General features: G+C 47.5%; 1 protein-coding gene across 2 annotated transcripts in view; it reads left to right on the top strand.

The window, feature by feature from the left end:
- The first annotated feature begins 20830 nt into the window (after window positions 1-20830).
- Window positions 20831-26051, top strand: part of LOC117249032 (A-type voltage-gated potassium channel KCND2) — a 94660-nt gene continuing 89439 nt past the window's right edge. For both annotated transcript variants that reach the window (XM_033614360.2, XM_033614359.2), the window contains exon 1: window positions 20831-23502. In XM_033614360.2, coding sequence (XP_033470251.1) covers window positions 22391-23502 — 1112 coding nt within the window. In that variant the 5' untranslated portion in view covers window positions 20831-22390. The remainder of the gene's footprint in view (window positions 23503-26051) is intronic.

Here is a 26051-nt window from a genome sequence, read left to right as displayed (position 1 = left end):
CTAAACGTAACCACGTGGGTGTGTCGGCTAAACGTAATCATGTGGGTGTGTCGGCTAAACGTAATCATGTGGGTGTGTCGGCTAAACGTAACCACGTGGGTGTGTGTCGGCTAAACGTAATCACGTGGGTGTGTCGGCTAAACGTAACCATGTGTGTGTGTTGGCTAAACGTAACCACGTGGGTGGGTCGGCTACACGTAACCACCTGTGTGTCGGCTAAACGTAACCACGTGTGTGTGTCAGCTAAACGTAACCACGTGTGTGTGTGTGTTGGCTAAACGTAACCACGTGTGTGTGTCGGCTAAACGTAACCACGTGTGTGTGTCGGCTAAACGTAACCACGTGGGTGGGTCGGCTAAACAAAACCATGTGTGTGTGTCGGCTAAACGTAACCACGTGTGTGTGTGATGGCTGATGAAAGAAAACACAAGCATTATATTAGATCCACTTTGAATCGTCCACACTAAACTTTTAAATCTTTATGAAAAAGTTTCCTGTTTTGGTGGAAAACAAATGAAATGTTGATTCACTATAATTTCTGCAACTTGCAGGTACATTAATTTGCACCATGCCCTCAGTCTTTCCTCAGTTTTAAATTAGTTGTGTATAAAAATGTTTTCCAGACACAGCTGTGCAGAGTGTGTTTATAAAGCCAATGAATAAACTGTAAAAATTAGTGATGTTATTTTAATGGTGAGGAAAGTGTTGAGGGTTGGGTTGGTGTGGAGCTGCAGGAGGCTGCTGTCAGTCTGAATATGAAGTGATGAAGTGGTGAAAATGAAATCAGACCCTCTGAAGAATTCACAGGATAAATAATAAATCTGATTGAGTGTTAAAGCGAGAAAATAAAACCTATCTGCTCAGGATTCTGCAGAGTGTCGACTTTCTCTGTTTCAATCTCTTCAAGGCCAAACAGCAGCAGCATCCTCACAGTTCACACGAGCTGCTGCCGGCCCCAGGGGCTGATGGGAAGGAGGGGGGGGGGCTCACTTCACACCTTTCCTTTTCAAAAATCGACCTGCAGCCTCGACTGTAGCTGGCTCTTCTTGTTGTTGAGGTTTTCTCCGTCAGCAGCAGAGACGAGGCTGTGCTGTGGGAGTTAGGAGAGACTGCGTCTGCCTGAAGATATGTCCCGCAGCCTTCTGGGAAACAAACGTGTGACCGACATCAAACCGAATGTCCCTGAGCTGCTCTGAATGCAGCTGCAGAACAAACACAGTCAGCAGAAGTGAAGGTTCAGTTTGGACCAATGAAAACACAACTGCAAACACACAGCACTGCACTGAATTTAATATTTATAATCAGAAGATATAAACTTTATTCACACAGAGAGATGCAGACAGGAAGTAAACAAGCGTGAATTCAGTCAGCTGCCACCTTCGTACCAAACTTCAGCCTCCTGAGGTGGAAACTGTGGAGAGTGCAGAACATATGTGGACAGACAGACAGACAGACAGACAGACAGACGGATGGAGGGTGCAACAGAGTTTTTATGTCACAGCAAATAAAAAAGGAGGTGAGGTTAAACCATAGTTAAAGTTGCAGCGTTAAAACAGGTTGGAAAAGATGAATTTTATATTCCAGGTGAAAACAAAATGTATCTCGTGTTTTTGTTCACTTCTTTCTGACGTCCTTCCTCCTGCAATAAAACACTCATGTAGAAGAAGATATTTGGGTTCTTATAGAACATATAGATTTACTTTTAGTTCAGCCAGAGAGGTGTTTTTATTTTGATTCATTCATTCTGACTACATCCTCCATCCATCCTGTTTTCTTTCCTTTGTACACTTCTTTCTGTCCTGCTACAAGACGTGACATGATGTGATGTGACATGACGTGACGTGACACAATGTGATTTGACACAATGTGACGTGACATAATGTGACATGATGTGATGTGACATAACGTGACGTGACACAATGTGATGTGACATAATGTGACATGATGTGATGTGACATAACGTGACGTGACACAATGTGATTTGACACAATGTGATGTGACATAATGTGACATGATGTGATGTGACATAACGTGACGTGACACAATGTGATGTGACATAATGTGACATGATGTGATGTGACATAACGTGACGTGACACAATGTGACGTGACATAATGTGACATGATGTGATGTGACATAACGTGACGTGACACAATGTGATGTGACATAATGTGACATGATGTGATGTGACATAACGTGACGTGACACAATGTGATGTGACATAATGTGACATGATCTGATGTGACATAACGTGACGTGACACAATGTGATTTGACACAATGTGATGTGACATAATGTGACATGATGTGATGTGACATAACGTGACGTGACACAATGTGATGTGACATAATGTGACATGATGTGATGTGACATAACGTGACGTGACACAATGTGATGTGACATAATGTGACATGATCTGATGTGACATAACGTGACGTGACACAATGTGATTTGACACAATGTGACGTGACATAATGTGACATGATCTGATGTGACATAACGTGACGTGACACAATGTGATTTGACACAATGTGATGTGACATAATGTGACATGATGTGATGTGACATAACGTGACGTGACATGACATGATGTGACGTGACATGATGTGACATGATATGACATGACATCATGTGACATGACGTGACATAACATTACATGACATGATGTGACACAACGTGACATGACATAACATGACATAATGCGACATGACATAATGTGACATAACATGACATGATGTGACATAATGTGACATGATGTGATGTGACATAACGTGACATGACATGATGTGACATAGTCTGACTTGACATGACATGACATGACATGACATGATGTGACATAATGTGACATAATGTGACATAATGTGACATGATGTGATGTGTCAACATGCTAGACTGTCTGTCAAGATGTGAGGCGCCCCAGATGGGCGTCAGTTATCATGCGCATCATTCATCCTCATTCATCCACTCATTCCCCACAGACTGACACTGTGACAGAGACGTCTGTAAATCAGTCGATACTTTCTCTGAGAAATGACTCGTTTTACCATCAGGGTTTGATCAGTTCAGTCTGATAACATTTGGAAAGTCTAGAAGAGCTGCAATCACTTTATCTCCTTTCATGTTTGTGGAGCACCAAACAGGAAGTAACTGGCAGAACTGGAAGAACATTTTGGCTTCATGTGCTACTGAGCAACTTTCATGTGAATGAATGTGGCCCTGCCTCCAACGCTGTCTCCAGGTCTCTTTATTCATCTATGTGTTTCCTGTCTTGATGCTAGCCACTGTTAAAACTGCCTGTCAGTACAAAGCAGCTAACAAGAGTCCAGCAGTCGATATTTCCTGTTTGTGTCAGACGTTACAGAGTCTCCTGAGACACTCCATGTGATGAAGAACAAACCAAGAAGAAGAAGAAGAAGAGGGTCCATATTGATGAGGACATTTACATTGATGTGGGAGGAGGAGGAGGACGACGAAGAGGAGGAGGAGGAGGAGGAGGAGGAAGTGTGAGACCTTCAGGGCAAAAGTCTTCACAGGAGATGAAGGAGGTTTAAAGAGACGCTGCAACAACACTCAGAGACTGTTAATCAGAAACTTCCAACAGAGAGGACACAAGAGACTGTCTTCAACACGCTTCCTGTTTCACTACAACATCCTGTGGACCTCGAACACATCACTTAGCTGCTGCTGTCAGAATCAGGACGAATTATTTGAGCCAATTCTGGGGCATCATTCATCTTGAGTCTCAGTCACCCCAGCGTCCACCTGCAGGCTCCAGCTAAGGAGGAAATATTTAATCATCAGTCCTCGATATCTCATGTGTACACATCTGGGGGGAGCGACAAGGCTGGACGCCAAACTCAAACTGTCTCCTGCTGTTGGAATAAACATTTAAAATGTTAGTTGTCTGTCCGAAGTGACGTTACATCTTTAACATACAGCTACGTAATTAACGTAAAGTTACAGAGGTTAGGGTTAGGAAAGGAAACACGGTGAAGGCCAGAGGTTGCGCTAGACTTTTTCGTCGCCGGTCATTTTGACCGACAGGGTTGTAAAAATCCGGTCATGATCTATTTTTACCGGTCATTTTAATTTTCGTTTTTAAATGATAATAAAGATATTCAAAAACATTTAGTTTTCATTCGTTCATTTTGAATAAATCCAACAAGCAAGTTATAAAGTGTGCATTAATAAGGACGTGAACGAAAAGAACAGACATCCACACACCCGTGCCGCGAGTGCTTCTGTCAAGCTGGATAGAGCGGATTGTACCAAGCAGGAAGTTGGACACAGAAAAGACGAGAGAATCCGGCCAATTTTCAAAATAGAATAACAGCACGCGCTGAGGAACCTGAGGAGAAAATACCGTGTTTATAATTTAAAATAACACAACTTTGCATACCCGAACACATTTTTCAATACCATAATCACTTCATTGCAATTTTGTGTCACCGAGCCTACAGCCATAACTACATGAATAAAATGGTCAGAACAATATGCCCTATTCATTCAGTGTTTATCCAACACGCTCAATACATGGACATGCAATGACAAACTGTCATTAACTTATTACGTTATAAAAAACGATTGAAATATGGACTTACCCATGTTTAAAATGACCTGTTGAAGTGAAAAAACGAGTACTGACGGGAACAGACGAGTGGAGTCGAGCGCAGGAGAAATGCGCTGCCTGTAGTGTGGACAGTCAAGCGCCTGCAAGTACACTCACAGGACTTCCGCAGCACTAACGCATCTGGTGTGTCCAGGCCGTTATGTTAACAACGCTACATGAAGCAGAAGAATGACTTTTTCTCTGCAGTGTGAAAACGGCAGCCACTTAAACCACTGACTGTGCACTTCGCCGCCAAGTGGGCAGGGGTGGTAATTGCAACCGGTCAAAATGACAGACGGCCTTCAGATTTTCTGGTCATTGTTGTAAAAAACCAGTCAATGACCGAGAATATCCGGTTAACGCGACCCCTGGTGAGGACGCACCTTAGAATGACTCAAAGTTAAAACAGATCTGAGCACATGACTCCAACAGAGTCCTGGGTGAAAGCTGGATTTTTTGTGACCCATCCATCCCAACCTGCCTCCTTACAAGTGCTCCGGACTAGGGATATGCACGATTAGACTCAGTGCGCGATTAAACGTCCACCCTCTCTAGTCGGCACTAGAAATATTAGTCGGTTAAAACCTCTTGTACTCCACCCCCATTTTGTAGCAAAAACGCCTAAAATGACATACCCAAATTAAAATGTCTGTAACTTCTGAACCGCTCTGACTACATGCATGCATGAGGTCTTGCCAGAAACAAAACTCCCTGAAGTTTTGTGTGAAAGTGTCAGAAACACTCTACGTGATACAGAGACAGAGTAATGGGCCTCTGAAGTCAGTAAAAAGTTGAAGATTTTGCCTAAAATAAAATAAAAAGTGTGTTTCAGGATGAATAACTGTGTGTGGCTTCATCTGAGCAGGTAAATGACACTGTGGGGCTGTAGGCACACTATCAATGAACACTTGTTTCAAATTTGAAGAAGACTGCTCAAAGTATGACCATTCTACAGTGTTTTTACCATGAAAAGATCCAGGCGGAGCTCCAAATGACAAGTGGGTCACTCGGCTTCAAAACAGTACTATCAGTGATCAAACAACACTCAGCCAGCTTCAAATATTGTACCTTATTGAAATCAGGTGTGATTATGATAGCTGATGTTGTTTATGACACAGAAACACCATAAAATATCACCAAATAAAGCCATATGAAACCTGAAAGTTATGATCCCACTTTCTAGACGGTGTATCTCAGCCAAAAATAGTGGTAGGAGTGAGACTCTTACCTTTTATAAACCAGCTAAGTCCCCGCTAACAGCTCCACATAAGATCACGAGTAATCCTTTAACTTTTCCCGTTGAAAAACGGCATGACATGACTTGTCACCACTCATGGTGATTTTGGACTTTGTGTGTTTAGGCTGCTCTGGTGTGAAATACATAATAAATAAAAGAAAAACGTCGAGAGCTTCCTGAATCCGGAAATACCAAACATCACATGGTTTGATGACGTAGTGCGCCTGGGAGATACCATTTAACAGAGGAGGGGGGGGGCGAGGACGTTGGCGTCCTGGCGGAGTTAGAGAGGTTAAAAATGTGGGATATGTTTGTTTTGAATTTGGGTGCTTTACGTTTTGTAGGAAAACATGAAAAATTTGAGAGCTCTCTGAGGCTGTTAGGTTTTTGACAAGTAGATGTTATTTAGTTTTATACATGGAGACAAAGATCCCTCTGAGTTAAAGCAGCAGGAAGCTGAGAGACACAGCTTCCTGTTTGAGGAGAGGGTGACCTTGAGATGAAGGATCGGAGCAGTTTGAAGGTCACTGATCTGGATTCCTCTCACTGCCTGGATGTTCCTGTAAAGGTCGGCTGAATGTCTTTATGGGATAATTATTACAGTTCAAAGTGAATCATAAATCTCTGCGCTGCACATATTAAACTAACAGAAGAGGAGGCGTGCTGAGACGTTCATAATTAATGTGCCTGTAGCTGCGTGAAGCCTGCTGACGGCCTGCTGAGCACCTTGATGTCCACATCATGTTTGACTTCAGCTGTTTGACCTCCGTCATGTTGCGGTCGTCACGGTGACGCACAACAAAAACAATTTAGAGAAAATATGCTCACTGTATAAACACGTTGTTCCTGGTGTGTGCGGTGAAGGTGAAGCGCGAAACACTTGCTGCTGCTCCGGTCCATGTGAACACTGAGTCCAGTTAAAGCTTCAGGCTCCACAGATGAGACGTCGGCGTTCACACGTGTCTCAGTTCACAGCTCAGACACACTGAACCTGTGTGTGTCTCTACAGACCATCTGAATCTGAACAGGTGACACATTAACCTGAGTCAGTTCAGCTCTCAGAGCTGCGTTTCATTTGAACACAAACACGGTGTGTTAAACAACATGTGATGAGCGGGTGCTCTGCTTTTACCATGCCGAGGCTTCATTGAATTTAAAAAGGCTTCACTGGCATCATGGGAAACACATGTTTACAGTGTGGAATAAACACAACAATTGTGTGTATAACAGAGTTTATACACACGTTACTGCAGTTCTGTTTCACACTGTCAACGAAACATGTTGTTCAATCTGTGAACTGTAGCACACGGTGCACACAGCTCTGAGACTGAACGTGCCCTGATGTGTTCGTACAGGACGTGATTCCACCTGACGCAATATGATGTTCCTGTGTAGATTTGTTGGCTCTGACAGGTTGCACATAAATGAGACTGGTGCTTCTGAAATGTGGCCAGTTAGTGAGAGTCAGGCCTGAGGTGAGAAGCAGAGCCGACCTGTGTGTGTGTTGGCTAAATGTAACCACGTGTGTGTGTGTTGGCTAAATGTAACCACATGTGTGTGTGTTGGCTAAATGTAACCACGTGTGTGTGTGTGTGTTGGCTAAACGTAACCACGTGTGTGTGTGTTGGCTAAACGTAACCACGTGCGTGTGTGTGTTGGCTAAACGTAACCACGTGTGTGTGTCGGCTAAACGTAATCACGTGTGTGTGTCGGCTAAACGTAACCACGTGTGTGTGTGTGTCGGCTAAACGTAACCACGTTTGTGTGTGTCGGCTAAACATAACCACGTGTGTGTGTGTGTCGGCTAAACGTAACCACGTGTGTGTGTGTGTCGGCTAAACGTAACCACGTGTGTGTGTGTCGGCTAAACATAACCACGTGTGTGTGTCGGCTAAACGTAACCACGTGTGTGTGTGTTGGCTAAACGTAACCACGTGTGTGTGTCGGCTCAACGTAACCACGTGTGTGTGTTGGCTAAACGTAACCACGTGTGTGTGTGTCGGCTAAACGTAACCACGTGTGTGTGTTGGCTAAACGTAACCACGTGTGTGTTGTTGAAGGAAACAAACATCAGTTGGTGGTGTTGTACCGACGTAGTGCTTTTATTTTGAAAGAGACTGTATCAAACTGTACATTTCCTGTGAAAACAGAAGTGTATGTTGAAAACAGACAATGCATGTAACAGGCTGAAGTTGACACGGCGTCCCAGAACGTCAACAACCAACACACCCAGGGTACCTTGGACGTCATATGTGGACGTGGAAAGTCCATGACCAAACGTGGACATGTGACGAGGTGACAGTGAGGGCGTGTTAACAGAGCTGCTGACACGTGTGTTATATGTCACACTAGAGGCCGATGCTGTTGTGTTACATGTCACGCCCCTTTGATTATGTGATGTCATCATGCTGTCTGACATCACACACTGCAGCAACATGAATTGTTTGGGTGTGTGTAGAAATACAAAGGCAGAGTGAAGAAGAGACGCCACAGTAGTGGGATGTCTTTGGCTCTGACCCATGTGGTGTGATAACATTTGGAGGAGCTGCATTATTAAATCATTTTACCTCTGTTAAAGTTAGCAGAGCGCTAAACAGGAAGTCTGTAGTGCACCTGCCCAGTGATGCGGAGGATCCAGGTAGTTTTATACCCAGGAACTTTTTTGGCTTCATGCGCCACTGAGCAAGTGACCAAAGCTCCGCCTCCAACACTGTGTCCAGGTCTCTTTATAAAACACAGAGACAAGAAGTCGAGTGTCACGAACTGCAGTGAAACACTGTGTCAGACTGTGAATGTGCTGAACACATGTTTAAAGAGTGATCCTGAGTGTTACCAACACACTGCACACCTTTTCATTCAGAATCAGACCTAACTCAGGATATCCAGAGGGAAAAGCTGTTTACATGACCCGTATCAAAATCAGAAAGTTAGTGGGGTATCAGTGTGCGTGTGTGTGTGTGTGTGTGTGTGTGTGTGTGCGCAGGTAGTGAAACAAACAGAGTGAGTGTGAAGGCAGCGTGTGCAGGTCTGCAGGCAGCATGAACATCACTGAGAGATTAATGCACTTTAATTACTTCTATCTGTGTAAAGTGACACCGCAGCCCCTCTGGTGCCTGAGTGTGTGTGTGTGTGTGTGTGTGTGTGTGTGTGTGTGTGTGTGTTGACTCCCAGCTGGCCTCACTTCTAATTGATATCTGAGACTAATGAGCAGTAATTGCACCTGTAGGGAGAAATATCCATTAAATCCTGTTCTGATGTTTACTGTGACGAGTGACTCGACTGCAGATCACAAAGTCAAACTGGATTCATTCAACTTTCCTCTTGTTCAGGACGCAGCCTGTTCTTCATTAACACACTGTCTCCTGATGATGAGTTTAATTTAGGCCAGTTTATAATCAGGACTCATTTAAACCAGTTTCTATGAAAAACCTGCACGACACGTTCTCATCCCAACACGTCAAACACCACCTACACGTCCACATATGACGCTCTGGGTTCATCTTACGTTCAGGGACAGCGTGTTAATTTACTCAGAACTTTATATGAAACACAGTTTAAACTGTAGATTTTATTTTCCAAATGTAACAGGATGGTTCAACGTATCATCAGTTTGTAACGCGCACCAAATCAAAAGCCTCATACCGAACAGTTCAACACAAACACGTGTGCTGTTACAGTCCTGGCGTCATACAAAGGTAGCAACCAGGAGCCACCAGGTGACGCAGCGTTGCTCAACCTAATGTTAGAATTACTTCATCAGTGTTTTGACACATTGAGAGAAAATTAATACTGAAACTGAAAACATTTAATAACATAGTTTAGCGTGGACGACTTCTTTTCATCAGCTGTTCCTGTAAATAACAGGTAATATCTAACTTCAATATTTCATCTCTGTATTTACATGTAACATGGCGGCTGTTTATGATGTCACTCTGCTTCCTGTCCTGCAGCTCTGTGCCCTCTCCTTATGTCTCATGTGTTTCCTGTCTGTCAGCCGTGGGTTACGGTTAGGTCCAGAGGGAGGTGTTTGTGCTCACAGAGCTAAAGCTGAGACGAGTGTAACAGCACTAACACAATCAGCTCTTACATATGACTCTAGCTTCCTCTTCCTCTTCATCACTCTGACACAGCTTTACATGTGGTTTAATATTCATGAGTCCTGAGGATCTGAGCCACGTCCCACATTAGAAATATCTAAATGTTACGTTGTCCCAACAGCTCCTGGTCTCCTTCCTGCTCCTGGTCTCCTTCCTGCTCCTCAGAGGATGAACCATCACATATGACTGGCAGCAGTGCACCATCATGGAGTCACCTCCTCCATGTCCATCTGGTACGCTGCACTGCCAAAGACGAGGCCAGACTGCAGCACATCATTTGATCTGTGGAGAAAGTGACTGGCTGCAATCTGCTGTCCCTCCTGTACTCCTCCTGGACCTGTACCCCTCCTGCACCTGTACTCCTCCTGCACGTGCACTCCTCCTGCACCTGCACTCCTCCTGGACCTGTACCCCTCCTGGACCTGTACCCCTCCTGGACCTGTACCCCTCCTGGACCTGTACCCCTCCTGCACCTGTACCCCTCCTGCACCTGTACTCCTCCTGCACCTGCACTCCTCCTGGACCTGTACCCCTCCTGCACCTGTACCCCTCCTGGACCTGTACTCCTCCTGCACCTGCACTCCTCCTGGACCTGTACCCCTCCTGCACCTGTACTCCTCCTGCACCTGTACCCCTCCTGCACCTGTACCCCTCCTGGACCTGTACCCCTCCTGCACCTGTACTCCTCCTGGACCTGTACCCCTCCTGCACCTGCACTCCTCCTGGACCTGTACCCCTCCTGCACCTGTACTCCTCCTGCACCTGTACTCCTCCTGCACCTGTACTCCTCCTGCACCTGTACCCCTCCTGCACCTGTACTCCTCCTGCACCTGTACCCCTCCTGCACCTGTACCCCTCCTGGACCTGTACCCCTCCTGCACCTGTACTCCTCCTGGACCTGTACCCCTCCTGCACCTGTACTCCTCCTGGACCTGTACCCCTCCTGCACCTGCACTCCTCCTGCACCTGTACCCCTCCTGCACCTGTACCCCTCCTGGACCTGTACCCCTCCTGCACCTGCACTCCTCCTGGACCTGTACTCCTCCTGGACCTGTACCCCTCCTGGACCTGTACTCCTCCTGGACCTGTACTCCTCCTGCACCTATACTCCTCCTGCACCTGTACTCCTCCTGCACCTATACTCCTCCTGCACCTATACTCCTCCTGCACCTGTACTCCTCCTGCACCTGTACTCCTCCTGGACCTGTACCCCTCCTGCACCTATACTCCTCCTGCACCTGTACTCCTCCTGCACCTGTACTCCTCCTGCACCTATACTCCTCCTGCACCTGTACTCCTCCTGCACCTGTACTCCTCCTGCACCTGTACCCCTCCTGCACCTATACTCCTCCTGCACCTGTACTCCTCCTGCACCTGTACTCCTCCTGCACCTGTACCCCTCCTGCACCTATACTCCTCCTGCACCTGTACCCCTCCTGCACCTGTACTCCTCCTGCAGCTGTACTCCTCCTGCACCTATACTCCTCCTGGACCTGTACCCCTCCTGGACCTGTACTCCTCCTGCACCTGTACTCCTCCTGCACCTGTACCCCTCCTGGACCTATACTCCTCCTGCACCTGCACTCCACCTGGACCTGTACCCCTCCTGGACCTGTACTCCTCCTGCACCTGTACTCCTCCTGCACCTGTACCCCTCCTGCACCTATACTCCTCCTGCACCTGTACTCCTCCTGCACCTGCACTCCTCCTGGACCTGTACCCCTCCTGGACCTGTACTCCTCCTGCACCTGTACTCCTCCTGCACCTGTACCCCTCCTGCACCTATACTCCTCCTGCACCTGTACCCCTCCTGCACCTATACTCCTCCTGCACCTGTACTCCTCCTGCACCTGTACCCCTCCTGCACCTATACTCCTCCTGCACCTGTACCCCTCCTGCACCTGTACTCCTCCTGCACCTGTACTCCTCCTGCACCTGCACTCCTCCTGGACCTGTACCCCTCCTGGACCTGTACTCCTCCTGCACCTGTACTCCTCCTGCACCTGTACCCCTCCTGCACCTGTACCCCTCCTGCACCTATACTCCTCCTGCACCTATACTCCTCCTGCACCTGTACTCCTCCTGCACCTGTACTCCTCCTGCACCTGTACCCCTCCTGCACCTATACTCCTCCTGCACCTGTACTCCTCCTGCACCTGTACTCCTCCTGCACCTGTACCCCTCCTGCACCTATACTCCTCCTGCACCTGTACCCCTCCTGCACCTGTACTCCTCCTGCACCTGTACTCCTCCTGCACCTATACTCCTCCTGGACCTGTACCCCTCCTGGACCTGTACTCCTCCTGCACCTGTACTCCTCCTGCACCTGTACCCCTCCTGCACCTATACTCCTCCTGCACCTGTACCCCTCCTGCACCTATACTCCTCCTGCACCTGTACCCCTCCTGCACCTATACTCCTCCTGCACCTGTACCCCTCCTGCACCTATACTCCTCCTGCACCTGTACTCCTCCTGCACCTGCACTCCTCCTGGACCTGTACCCCTCCTGGACCTGTACTCCTCCTGCACCTGTACTCCTCCTGCACCTGTACCCCTCCTGCACCTGTACCCCTCCTGCACCTATACTCCTCCTGCACCTGTACTCCTCCTGCACCTGTACCCCTCCTGCACCTATACTCCTCCTGCACCTGTACTCCTCCTGCACCTGTACCCCTCCTGCACCTGTACTCCTCCTGCACCTGTACTCCTCCTGCACCTGCACTCCTCCTGGACCTGTACCCCTCCTGGACCTGTACTCCTCCTGCACCTGTACTCCTCCTGCACCTGTACCCCTCCTGCACCTATACTCCTCCTGCACCTATACTCCTCCTGCACCTGTACTCCTCCTGCACCTGTACTCCTCCTGCACCTATACTCCTCCTGCACCTGTACCCCTCCTGCACCTGTACTCCTCCTGCACCTGTACTCCTCCTGCACCTGCACTCCTCCTGGACCTGTACCCCTCCTGGACCTGTACTCCTCCTGCACCTGTACCCCTCCTGCACCTGTACTCCTCCTGCACCTGTACTCCTCCTGCACCTGTACTCCTCCTGCACCTGCACTCCACCTGGACCTGTACCCCTCCTGGACCTGTACTCCTCCTGCACCTGTACTCCTCCTGCACCTGTACCCCTCCTGCACCTATACTCCTCCTGCACCTATACTCCTCCTGCACCTGTACTCCTCCTGCACCTGTACTCCTCCTGCACCTGTACTCCTCCTGGACCTGTACCCCTCCTGGACCTGCACTCCTCCTGGACCTGCCGTCCATCAGGACCAAACCTCACGCCACAAAGACAGTCCTGTCCTGACTGCAGCTGGACTCATCAATATGTCTTCACGTCTTCATGTCTGTCTCTATGCGTCACATTAATGCACATCTTAGTGGACGATTGTCTCTGTGTATTGCACATTGATTTTATTCTTGATACTGTGAACCTTTGCATGTCCCATTTCAAACAGTCATATTAAACCTATATTTAATAAATACTGTTTTCATATTTCTGTGTCTTTATAAAAACAGCACAGCAGCTTCTCTGTGAGAGAAAACCTCCACACTGATGAACTGGGCTGTGATTCAGCTCCTCAGACTCTGAGACGGTGACAGGTGAATCGATCCTCCTCCTTCACAGTTCAATCTGATTGACCCTCGACCTGTGAGACACACAGACGCCCCCGTGTCCAGCCAATTAGAGACAGAGAGGGGGAGGGGCAGAGCTGCCAATCACACCTATTGATCTGTTTGTTTGTTGTGCCGAACAAATCATTCAGGGGACTGACTGCAGAGACACAGAGCAGAGATACACACTGTTAGCTGCATGTTAGCTGCCTGTTAGCTGTTTGTTAGCTGCATGCTAGCTGCTTGTCAGCTGCCTGTTAGCTGAATATTAGCTGCCTGTTAGCTGCCTGTTAGCTGTGCGTTAGCCACCTGTTAGCTGCCTGCTAGCTGTGCGTTAGCCACCTGTTAGCTGCCTGTTAACTGTGCGTTAGCCACCTGTTAGCTGCCTGCTAGCTGTGCATTAGCCACCTGTTAGCTGAATATTAGCTGCTTGTTAGCTGCCTGTTAGCTGTGCATTAGCCACCTGTTAGCTGCCTCCTAGCTGTGCATTAGCCACCTGTTAGCTGAATATTAGCTGCTTGTTAGCTGCCTGTTAGCTGAATATTAGCTGCCTGTTAGCTGAATATTAGCTGCCTGTTAGCTGCATGTTAGCTGAATATTAGCTGCTTGTTAGCTGAATATTAGCTGCCTGTTAGCTGCATGTTAGCTGAATATTAGCTGCCTGTTAGCTGAATATTAGCTGCCTGTTAGCTGAATATTAGCTGCCTGTTAGCTGAATATTAGCTGCATGTTAGCTGAATATTAGCTGCCTGTTAGCTGAATATTAGCTGCCTGTTAGCTGAATATTAGCTGCCTGTTAGCTGAATATTAGCTGCCTGTTAGCTGCATGTTAGTTGAATATTAGCTGCATGTTAGCTGAATATTAGCTGCCTGTTAGCTGAATATTAGCTGCATGTTAGCTGAACATTAGCTGCCTGTTAGCTGCATGTTAACAGCTTACTGTTAGTCCTCACTGAGTGATGAAGACGAGTAGGAGGAAGAGTTTTAAAGTATCTTCATCTCTCTCTGCTGCGGCTCCACCTGCTGACAAACTATAACTTCCTGTTGTTGTACCTGTGCTCACCTGTTCTTCACCTCACTCTGTCTCCCTGTCCGTCCCCTCCTGAGTCGACTTGATGGACGTCCAGAGACAGAAGTGATGAGTTCAGCCTGTAAGTTCCTCTGAAGACTCTGCACAGAGCCATCAATCAAACCTATTGATCGACAGCTTGGTGCGCACACACGCACACACACGCACGCACGCACGCACACGCACGCACGCACGCACACGGAGACCTCCTGTGTAATGTAAACACACACACACACACACACACACTGATTGATGGGAGCTGCTCTGGGTTTTGTTTTGTGCTGTGATTTAGCAGCAGAGTGAGACCTCCTGCCACTGTCTGCTCCTCTCTGACTGCTGATGAAGGAGACGAAACTGAAGCACACACACCATAAATACATCAGTGTGTGTGTGTGTGTGTGTGTGTGTGTGACATGATGCTCCACTAAGGGCTCTGAACTGCTGTTGGTTATGGCTCCAGGGTGGTTTCCGTGGCGACGACAGCATCCAGAGCAGAAGGAGGGGAGGAGCCAGACTTCTGGACTTCCTGTCAGATTATTATTGTTATAATTATTATTATTAGTTACTGTGAAGCAGCTGAACGATGGCGCTCTGTTAGCGTCACACTGAGGATCAAATCTTTAGAAAAGAAAAGAATCTGTAGTTTGTAATCCGCCTGCTCTCACTCCAAACGGGTCAAACACTCTCACGCTCTGTCAGTGATGTCATCATCAGACACAAAGACACACCTGTCGCAGCAGTCTGATACACACTGGGCCCGTCTGTCAACACTGCTGCTTTGTCAGACACACTTTACAGTGCTATGATACACACCAGGCAGCAGTTTGTAACACTGTGATATAAAGAGTGAGAGAGTCCGTCTAGGGCAGGCCGGAGGGGTCAAACAACCTCTTGACCTTCAGCCAGGAACCTGCTGTTTGTTTCTTGTGAATGTGAACAGACAGACACCGTGTATTTCCTGTGAAAATGAAACTTATTCTCAGAGAACGGTTCATATGATATCCTACAAATTTGCACCCCACCAATGACGTTACGTCCTTAACGTACAGTTACGTTAATGTAAAGTTAGGAAAAGAAACACGCTGACGTACCTTAAAAAGTTCACATGGTTCTGAAGACGTGACTCCAGGGGAAAGTCTCATCCTCCTCCCCAACCTGCCTCCTTAAGTCCAGTTCAGACCAAAGATTCACGACGAGATGAAACCGTTTCAGAACATGTCAGAGAAAAGTGTCAGCGGTGTGAACTGGCCGGTCTGAACTGGACTCAAGCTGGCTGGTGATGTCACCTGACACTCAGCTGGGCAAAAGGTTTTAAAGCACGTCAGCTGTTTCAACATAACAAGATGCTTGTAGTGAAGTCGCTGGTCACATCAAAATGACCACAACCTTTTAAAATATGTGAGATATGTTTGAGTTTTTGTAGGAAAAACGAAAGCATTGAAAAATGGAAGTTTATTTTGAAAGGACACAGTTCATGTACTGAGTGTACGTCGACACGACATCCCTGAGCGTCAAACAAACAGTATCTCAAACATCACATTTTTACGTGGAGGTCACTGATGATGAGTTGGGATGAGAACGTGTTGCATAAACAGGATGTTTGTCTTACGCCCTCTATACACTGTGTGATTTTATCAGTCTTATCAGACCACTGCATGACGCACTGTGAGACGTGGATCTAATAAACTTTGGTACGACGTCAAGTTTGATGTGTGCAGATTGTGCGATGGCCGTTTACTACTGAATCGCAGGTTACGACGTACGTCAATATGCAACGTCATCAGCGTACGTCATCCATCTGCGCCACCATAGGTAGCCTGCTCACCTGGAAGTTGCAGTTCCTCCGCAGTTTCCTTCCATGCAGCGTCTTTTTCTGGCGGTCATGATAGCAGCTGGAGGAAACATCAGATCAACAAGGCTTCTGCTGCCACAGCTCCACCAAACTTTCCACACACTTCTTTTTGTTCCTTTTGCCTCCATGACAAGCGATCATGTGTTTGGGTTTAGCGCCAGTGTCGCGGTGACCATTGTGTCATTTCCTGCTGCATTTCTATTGGTTGATTAGTAGACGTAGGTCGTAGCAGCTGTCACACTGTGAGATAGTCATCCTAAATTTCTGACACTGTCAGAATTTTATCTCAGGTTATCTTTGGTCGCAAGACGTTGACACCGGCCGTCCTTGAACCTGTCTCACAGTGCGACGTAAGACCACCGTTTTAGAGCCACGACCAAAGATATCGCCACGTTTCTCCCACGATGGTCATCTTTCGTCTGGGACAGCCCAAAATCACACAGTGTGTACCGGCCATAAAAGAGATAAAACCTGACCACAGAAAAAGAACATGTTCATGATCATCGTTTGTCCCTGAAAACTGACAGAAAATAAAAAAAGGATTCTTCACTGATTGAAGTAAAAACTGTCTGAATGTTTGTTCTGATTGTAGATGTGATGGAGTGTGGGTGGGTGCGGTTACATGATGGTTTCTCATTCAGAATGAAATCATTCAGAATTAAAGTCTTTCCAGGTAGTTTACATGGGAAATATTCATTCTGAATGAGGGTTTACACGGAGATCAGTTTAATCGCCTTTATTCGGGTCTGCGCAAGGTTTGGGGCAGGGAAGGTTTCTGATTGGATAGGGGGCGGGGCGGATGTTACATGTTTACCAGAAGAAAACACTGTAGTCTTCGCTCCAGATAACAAGATGCTTGACGACGCCGTTCTTAGTGCCTTTTTCGGGCTTGTTTTGCTTATATTCTTGAAGCAGCAGTACGACAACAACCTTGTTCTGCTAATGCTTCGTCTGTTGAGGAGGAGAAGGGAGGTAGAAGGTCGAAGAAGGGAGGTAGAAGGTCCAAGAAGGGAGGTAGAAGGTCGAAGAAGGGAGGTAGAAGGGCAAGGAAACGAGCATGCACAGAAAGACCGGAATGAACTTAAAGAAGAATGAGTGTATACAAGTGCGAATGTCTCTATCTAGAGTCAGTGTTTGGTTTGTCCGTTCTGGGCTACTGTAGAAACATGGTGGTGCAACACGGTAATCTCCTGCTCCCTGTGTAGATATAAACAGCTCACTCTGAGGTGACGAGGACACACTGGCTGATTATACACAGATTATCTTCACTGACACTCTGGAGCTTTAACTCTTCTCTGACTCATTATATTTTCTAACACAGATGAAACGCAGCTCCCTCAGAGACGTTTGAATCGTTAGTTTCGTCCTTCACAGATGTCGTGAGCGCTTCGACACTTCCAGCAGATATAAAGTGAAGTACGGCCGTGGGTCTGGAGCTGCAGCGGGAAGCAGCTCTCACACAGTTTGGCAAACACTGGCTCCAGATCCATTAGATTAATTAGAGTCTGACGATTAAAACCTGAGCCTCAGAGACCAGCTGAGAGTCTGACCGACAGACATCAGCTTCATCCTCAGCCTCGTCATCATCATCAGTGTTCAGACAGATAATTATCTCTGACACAAATCTGATTATGAAACCAATAAACACTGAGCACTCGTATTAAACATCAGAAGAAGAAGCTTGTTGGCAGAGCGTCCTGACTCTGAGGAGCCGTTCAGATTCTTGGCTCCAAAATGTGCAAACGTTCAAACAGGAAAACATTTTTATTAACCCTCTCAACGGTGTGAAGACTGATCGTCAAACAGGAAGTCCACAGACAACCTTATGATCTATATTTATTCACTTCAGTTAGGAGGTGCTTTGTGTCCTTTACTACACTTTATTTTTACTGTTTCAATCAAACTCACTGTGACGTGTTGCTGTGACGCAGTAAAGTTCAGCTGCAGAGAGTTTGTATGAAAACAGAAGATGATGATGAAGAAGAGTTTTAGAAAAGCAAACACCAGTGAGAATATTAAAATCATAAAAGAAATTAAAGCTGCATTATTAATTAAGAGCAGCAGCGTGAACATGAATTCATGATGAAACATAAAACTGCAGAGAACAATAACAACAACGAGGAGGAGGAGGAGGAGGAGGAAGAGGAGGAGAAGCTCTTTAAAGATTAAATCACCGTCCTGAAGTTCCTCTCTTCTTCTTCTTCTTCTTCTTCTTCTTCACCAAAGCTTTAATCACGTTTTTCTCTTCATGAAAAGTTGGTTTGAAGCAGGTTGGAGTTTAAAGCAGGGCCGTAACAACACGTTCAGGGCCCCGTGCATCAGCTGTCTGTGGGGCCCCCGGCCTCCATCGCTTCATCCATGTCTGTCTCACAGCTGTGTTCATTCTGACAGATGTTTCAGGGTTCGTCTCAGTCTGGAGACAAAATGTTTTATTAGTTTGAGTCACATTTTATCCTTCATAGTTTCAGTCGACAGAAATTCAAAATGTTTTGGTCCTGGTGTTTCACTCACTGATCATCATCTGAAAAGCTCAACATCTCTCTATTTATGCTCTCAACAAATAACTAATGTGAGCCAACTAGGATTTGTCCCCAGGTTCATTGTAAACTCTGACTTATCCATGTGACTGTTAAGAAGCAGAAACATAACTTGTTTCTTCATGTGCAACATGTTAGTCTGGAGGTTTAAACTGGTGTCCTCTCACAGAGTTGGTGATTCAAACTAAACTTTCATCTCTGTCAGAGAAAACTGATCTGAGTTCAGACTGTTTACTTACAGCACAGCTACACTCACAGATAACTGAGCCTCCTACCTGCCTGTCAAACACCATCAACCCACAAACCTTCTCCAGTCCGGACTGAGTGGAGTCCTGCGGGGTGAAGCTGTGAAGGCTGCGAGCGGAGCTAGCTGCTAACAGCCACCACTGCAACTAACAAACTCCACAAATCCATTCAGCAGCTCCACCATCCACAGTCAGACACACACGGCTGATTATTTACTGCTGAGTTACAGCTCACAACTCGCACCAACCCAAACATCCTGGTGCAGACTATTTACTGGAGTTTACCAGCCTGTCGCTCATCAGGCATCTGAAGATCATTACAAGCTGTCAGTGTCCGACAGTCCACCACCAACATTTACATCCCGTCTCATCAACCAAAATCAAACATAGATTTTGTCTTAGTTTTTATTATCAGGATCTATTTTTAGCTCGTCATCGTCTCGTTTTCAAACGAACACTGAACGTCACATTTTAGAGTGTGGTACACCTGTGTGGTAATGATGCTGTTTCCTCAGCCACACCTGTCAGGTGGATGGACCTTTGAAAAAGAGAAGTGCTCACTGACACAGATGTTAACTGATTTGTGACCAAAGACTGAAGAAATATTTCTACTGAATTAAACCTGTGAAAAATGGGAACAAAAACCAAAGTGCTGCATTACATTAATATACATTTTCACACCAATAAAACCAAAACAGATTTTGTCCTGAACACAAACTGTTTTTCCTGTTTTCTGCTGTAAATCTTAGTTTATATACCGAAAACATGGAATTAGACCAAAGGCTCAACGTTTTAAAATAGACATGTCCGTTTCAAACATTGTAAAGAGTCCAGTCTCACTTCGAGGTCGCCGAAACCCGGCGCTTGGGCAGTGACTTGCGGCATCAGAAACCAACGAAAAAAGGCATCCTGTAACGTTGCCATGATATGCGGCCGGTTGCTGATATGGTTGAATAGCGCCCGGCGGCCTCAGGGGGAAATGCAGCTGACAGTTCCTGGTGGCTACTGAAACATCCTGGTGCAGACTATTTACTGGAGTTTACCAGCCTGTCTCACACCTTCTGAATTTAGTTTTTAAAAGTCAGTTTTCTTTCTTTGTTTTCTGGAACCTGACTTCCTTTTGTCAGGGAGAGACGTGTACATTGGTGCTCCAGCAGCATCAGCTCTCACTCATCAGCTTTAGCTTCATTCAGAGACGATCCTCGTGCACCAGTGGACTGAACCATTTCACACCTCTTAGGGCTGAGAGGGGCCTCACAGAGCTTCCACTGTTTCTTAACACAACGTTCAGTCTGTCAACTGAATTATTCAGCTGATTTTTATGAAGTTATGACTCTAATTAGAGATAAAACCCTGCAAACGAAACCAAAGTTTTCATTCCAGGTTTTTCAAGGCCCATCTGCCATTACAGCCCTGATTATTCAGCCCCACTGTCAAGTTCTTAAGTGTTTTCCATGCAATATCCCCACTTGAAAGGGAGAGAGGCATCTACCAGAGGTCTTAACTGGATTTCACTCAATGACCAGGCCGCTTTTCCTTTTCCTTCTTTTATTTTTCAGGTGCAAGCAGATTATGCCATTTGCCATGTGTAGGTGAAAAACCTTTCAATCAAAGAAACACAAACCAGAAAAAAAGTTTAAAGTCTGTACACAATGCAAATGCTATTGCAAATCACCAACAGAAAATAAGTATGCAAAATACCAAAAAATAAACTCTTAAATATTGTGAATTATTATTTCCCCCACTTTGAAATGACGTCCCTGCTTTACTGAGATGAGGAGGACACATTCACAGAGACAGAGAGCAGCAGAATCTTTTTATGTTCAGTTCTACACACGAGTGTTTGGTGCTGAAACACTGACAAAGTCTCAAACAAAGAAGACAACGTTCATGGACAAGTGAAGCTCTCAGTGGAGGAGAGACGTCAGAGAGGAAATTCATGTCTCCAACCTGGACACCAGAGCACAGACTGTTTCCTCTCTGCAGCGCTCTGTGAGGAGCAAACAAAGGATCAGTGCACAAATGTTTCTGACTCAAAGTGATCCGAATGAAACGTGTTGTGTTGGAGGTGACCGGATGTCAGGTGTCCTCGCGCTGCAGCTGCAGGTCAGACTTCCTCTCTGCTGCTGCAGCAGCTGATGAAGTGACAGATGTGACAGATCTGATCTGGAACCTGCTGAAAACACACCAAAACCTGCACGGACACCTCGTGCGCGCGCCCTGCAGCCTACCTAAAAAAACCCTCGATCTACCGGGAGCGCGCGGACCCGCCTGTTGTCATCGCCCGGGGCTGAGTAGCAAACACACACACACACACACACACACACACACACACACACACACGGGTTTCTCTCCGGGAGAGATCTCTGTGCGTAAAACACCACAGCGGAGAGTCCGCGGGGCTTCTCCACAGACACGCCCCCAACCAGAGGGAGGAGGAGGAGGAGGAGAGAGGGAGGAGAGGAGAGATAGGGAGTAACGTGGGTTTCCGCTGCTCTCTCCAGCAGCACCTGTGTGACCGGAGAACGAGCCGCTGCCGCGTCGCTTCCAGCCGAACACCTTCAGCTTCTCCGCGGCGGTCCGGTTTGGCCCGACTCGACTCGGTGAGGCGAAGGCTTCCTCTCCGCTCCCTCTCTGCGGGGAAACACACTTGTCGCAGCGGGCTGATCTCCGTGAGATCAGCTCGGGCACCGGAAGACTCCGGCGGACAGACCCGGAGCAGAGCATGCCTGCGGCGGATCAGTGGCAGCTCCGTGTCCGGCTGTGGCGCGCGGGATCCTCCTGATGCCTCGACTTGTTGCTGCTGGAGGAGACACGCGCTGAGGAGAAGAACACGGTGGCACCGCGGGGAGATAACACACCTACAAACCGGATTTAACGGATTTTAGGAGTTTTTTTCTGTGTGGAGTTAGTTTGGATTCTTCTTCCTGTCTCGCTGCCTCCACGCACACGGTCACGGACTGGTGAGGACACGCTCACATGTGGATTAGTTCGTTTTTACGCATTAATTTCGTGCGTAAAAATCATCTTGTTTTCCAGGAGAAACTCTGCTGATTGTTTCCAGATGCGCGCGCGCCGCTCCGTGGCTCCGTGAATCTTCCTCTGACGAGCCTCCACGAGCAGCATGGCAGCAGGAGTGGCGGCGTGGCTGCCGTTCGCCCGCGCGGCGGCCATCGGCTGGATGCCGGTGGCCAGCACGCCCATGCCGGCTCCCCCGAAGGAGCAGCAGCGCGGGCACGCCGGGCTGATCGTGCTCAACGTGAGCGGCACAAAGTTTCAGACGTGGCGGGACACGCTGGAGCGGTACCCGGACACCCTGCTGGGCAGCACAGAGCGGGACTTCTTCTTCCACGAGGAGACCAACGAGTACTTCTTCGACCGCGACCCGGACATCTTCCGCCACATCCTTAACTTCTACCGCACCGGGAAGCTGCACTACCCGCGGCAGGAGTGCATCTCCGCGTACGACGAGGAGCTGGCGTTCTTCGGCATCATCCCGGAGATCATCGGGGACTGCTGCTACGAGGACTACAAGGACCGGCGGCGGGAGAACCAGGAGCGGATCCAGGACGACGAGGAGATGGACCCGACCAACGACCTGGTGCTGCCGGACATGAGCTTCCGGGAGACCATGTGGCGCGCCTTTGAGAACCCGCACACCTCCACCATGGCGCTGGTCTTCTACTACGTCACCGGCTTCTTCATCGCGGTGTCGGTGATGGCCAACGTGGTGGAGACGGTCCCGTGCGGCACCGCGCCGAACCGCGTCAAGGAGATCTCGTGCGGCGAGAGGTACGCGCTGGCCTTCTTCTGCCTGGACACCGCGTGCGTCATGATCTTCACGGTGGAGTACCTGCTGCGCCTGCTCGCCGCGCCGAGCCGCTACAAGTTCGTCAAGAGCGTCATGAGCATCATCGACGTGGTGGCCATCATGCCCTACTACATCGGCCTCGTCATGACCGACAATGAGGACGTGAGCGGCGCCTTCGTCACCCTGCGCGTCTTCAGGGTTTTTCGGATTTTCAAGTTCTCGCGGCACTCCGCGGGACTTCGCATCCTGGGCTACACGCTGAAGAGCTGCGCGTCAGAGCTCGGCTTCCTGCTCTTCTCCCTCACCATGGCCATCATCATCTTCGCCACCGTCATGTTCTACGCCGAGAAGGGATCCAGCGCGAGCAAGTTCACCAGCATCCCGGCGGCCTTCTGGTACACCATCGTCACCATGACAACACTCGGGTAGGTGATGCTGAGGGGTGTGTGTGAAGGGGCGGAGCTTGGAGAGGTGTGTGTGTGTGTGTGTGTGTGTGTGTGTGTGTGTGTGTGTGTGTGTGTACGTGTACATTAAAGAGAAGCAGAAGAGTTTCTGGATGTTGGTGCTGACAGTGTGTCTTCGGTCTGAGCCGCTGGTTTCTCCAAAAGCAGAGTTTGTTGAGCAGAAAAGTTGTGTCTCCAGATGTTGCTGCCAGATGTGAACAGCTGGGGAGTGTGTGTGTGTGTGTGTGTGTGTGTGTGTGTGTGTGTGTGTATAAACTGTAGCTGTAGTCTCAAACCTTCAGCGTGTCTGTAAAGGAAGTTTTGCTCCTTAAAACCGATCAGCAGTGTTTAAACTGAGCTGAGGATCCTGCTGCAACAACAAGCATGACTGACAGTGAAATGATGATGGACTCTTGGTGGTTCCAAAAAGAGGAGGAGCTTCAGTAGTTTATATAAATCCCTGTAAACATGTCAGTGTGAGTGAAATGTTCCTGCAGTGAATGTGTCACAGTGGGACTAACACACCCAGATCATGTGACTCCTGCATGTATACAGTCAATCAGACCCAAACTGGCCGAGGCGCTCTGAGCATGCTCCACAGTTTCCGCCCCGGGCTTTGACCCGGAAGTCCAATAGCATTAAATGTGTAAGAGAAGAAGAAGCCGGTAACAACATGGAGAAATCTACATCCAGAGCCGTGACTTTTTGGACAGACCAAATGTACAGAGCTGTAAAGTTGTCCACCATGGTAGCAGTTAGCTGCTAGCTAACCGTAGCTAACTTGTTTGTCCATTGTTTGGTCTGTGACGTAATAGGTCAACAGGAAAAAGGTCCAATACTAACAAGCTGAAAGGGGGCATATCTCCACCTATCGTAGAGGAGTCGCACATACTTGGCTCAATAAATGGATTCCCCTCCCGTGCTTGTGTACTGGGACAAGGACAGTAGGCCAGTTAGATGTCCTCGTCCAGCTGTGACTGTAGCTCCACTCTTCTCCACCAACATAGAACCAGGTCTGTTCTGGTTCCTGCACCTTCACAAGCAAGAACCAGAACCTGTCATTTAAAGGTTTATTGTAAGTCAGGAAGTGTTCGACACTGAGGACTGATGAATGAATGAATGAATGAATGAATGAATGAAGGTGGGAGACTGAGTGTGGAGGTCTCAGATATTTTTTGAAGTGTTCAGAGCAAATATAAACTGGGTCAGAACCTGAAGAGTTTGTTCTCAGGTGGAACCAAAGAAAGCAGGTTTGTCTTCACCTGTAGTGTGATGACATCAGTGGGCGTGGCTTATTCTACAGGTTGGAAAGAGAGTGCCGCAGTAAAACATTTGAAGCGTTACCTTTCTCATCATTTCTCTGCACATCATGTGAGTGACATCCTGCATGTAGCATGTCAGGGTGGGAATCAACAGAGAATGTACAGTACAATATTACTGGTGGCACGGTGGTGCAGTGGGTATCATCGTCGCCTCACAGCAGGAGGCTTAAATCAAGACTGTCTGAGACTGTACAGATGTTTCATCTACACACTGCTTGTCTGTCTGCAGCTGTTTGATTGTTGAAGTCACACTGTGTGTGTGTGTGTGTGTGTGTGTGTGTGTGTGTGTGTGTGTGTGTGTTTGACCATAATGACCAGAGGCTCCTCCTCTTCTCTTCTTCTTCTGTCTGCAGTGTTCAGTCAGTGTCTCTGTCCGTGGTGCTGAAACAGACGGCCCAACACATGAACACCTCTTCTTGTTTTTTCTCCTCTGTGACACAGTTGAATTAATTTCATGTTGTTTATTGAAGCAAAAGCTTTGAGGAAGAATTATTTTATTTATTTATTTTTATTAGTGATTAATAGTTGAGTCTTTAAAGTCTCAGTGAGTGTGTGTGATGTGAGTGAGTCCTGTGGTGGTGCAGCTCTGAGGGAAACAGACAGAGATCAGTTTGTCTTTGTGACACAGCTGAAGACAAAACTCTTTATTGAACAAGTGATTGATTGATTATCAGCTGGTTAAAGTCCAGACATCATGACGTATATGTTCTGACAGTTAGAGGAGTGTCTGTGGTGCTGAAACTCAGTCTGGTTGAAAGTGAGCAGACTTTATTCTCTGTGTGTTTCTGTGCTTGATGATGTCACGGTGTCGAAGAGACTGTCAACATCAGTCTGATCGACAGCTTCAGTCCTTCAGCAGTTACTGTGAGACGAAGCTGCTGCTGCAGGTTTGAGTCCATCACAGAGTTCATGTTTGTGATGTTGAGCTGAGCTGCTGCACCTGCTGCACCTGCTGCACCTGCTGCACCCGCTGCACCTAAATCCATCCTGACGTTCTTTTCACTAATTTCAGTGTAGATTATTATGTGATACTGATTTGTTCAGTTCCACCATGTGACATCATGAATCGTAGGATAGTGAGGATATGACACTACCCTGACCCTAACCAACCCGACCAAAGGAGGGAACAGGTACTAGCCAATCAGAGGGACAGTTGGGCGAGTCATTCTCTTGTTGTCTTAAGGCCCTGACACACCAAGCCGACGGCTG

Source organism: Epinephelus lanceolatus, chromosome 23, assembly GCF_041903045.1.
Source record: "Epinephelus lanceolatus isolate andai-2023 chromosome 23, ASM4190304v1, whole genome shotgun sequence".
In the NCBI taxonomy this organism is placed as follows: domain Eukaryota; kingdom Metazoa; phylum Chordata; class Actinopteri; order Perciformes; family Serranidae; genus Epinephelus; species Epinephelus lanceolatus.
The sequence above is the reverse complement of the archived record's forward strand: the minus strand, read 5'-3'. Positions and strand labels throughout refer to the sequence as shown.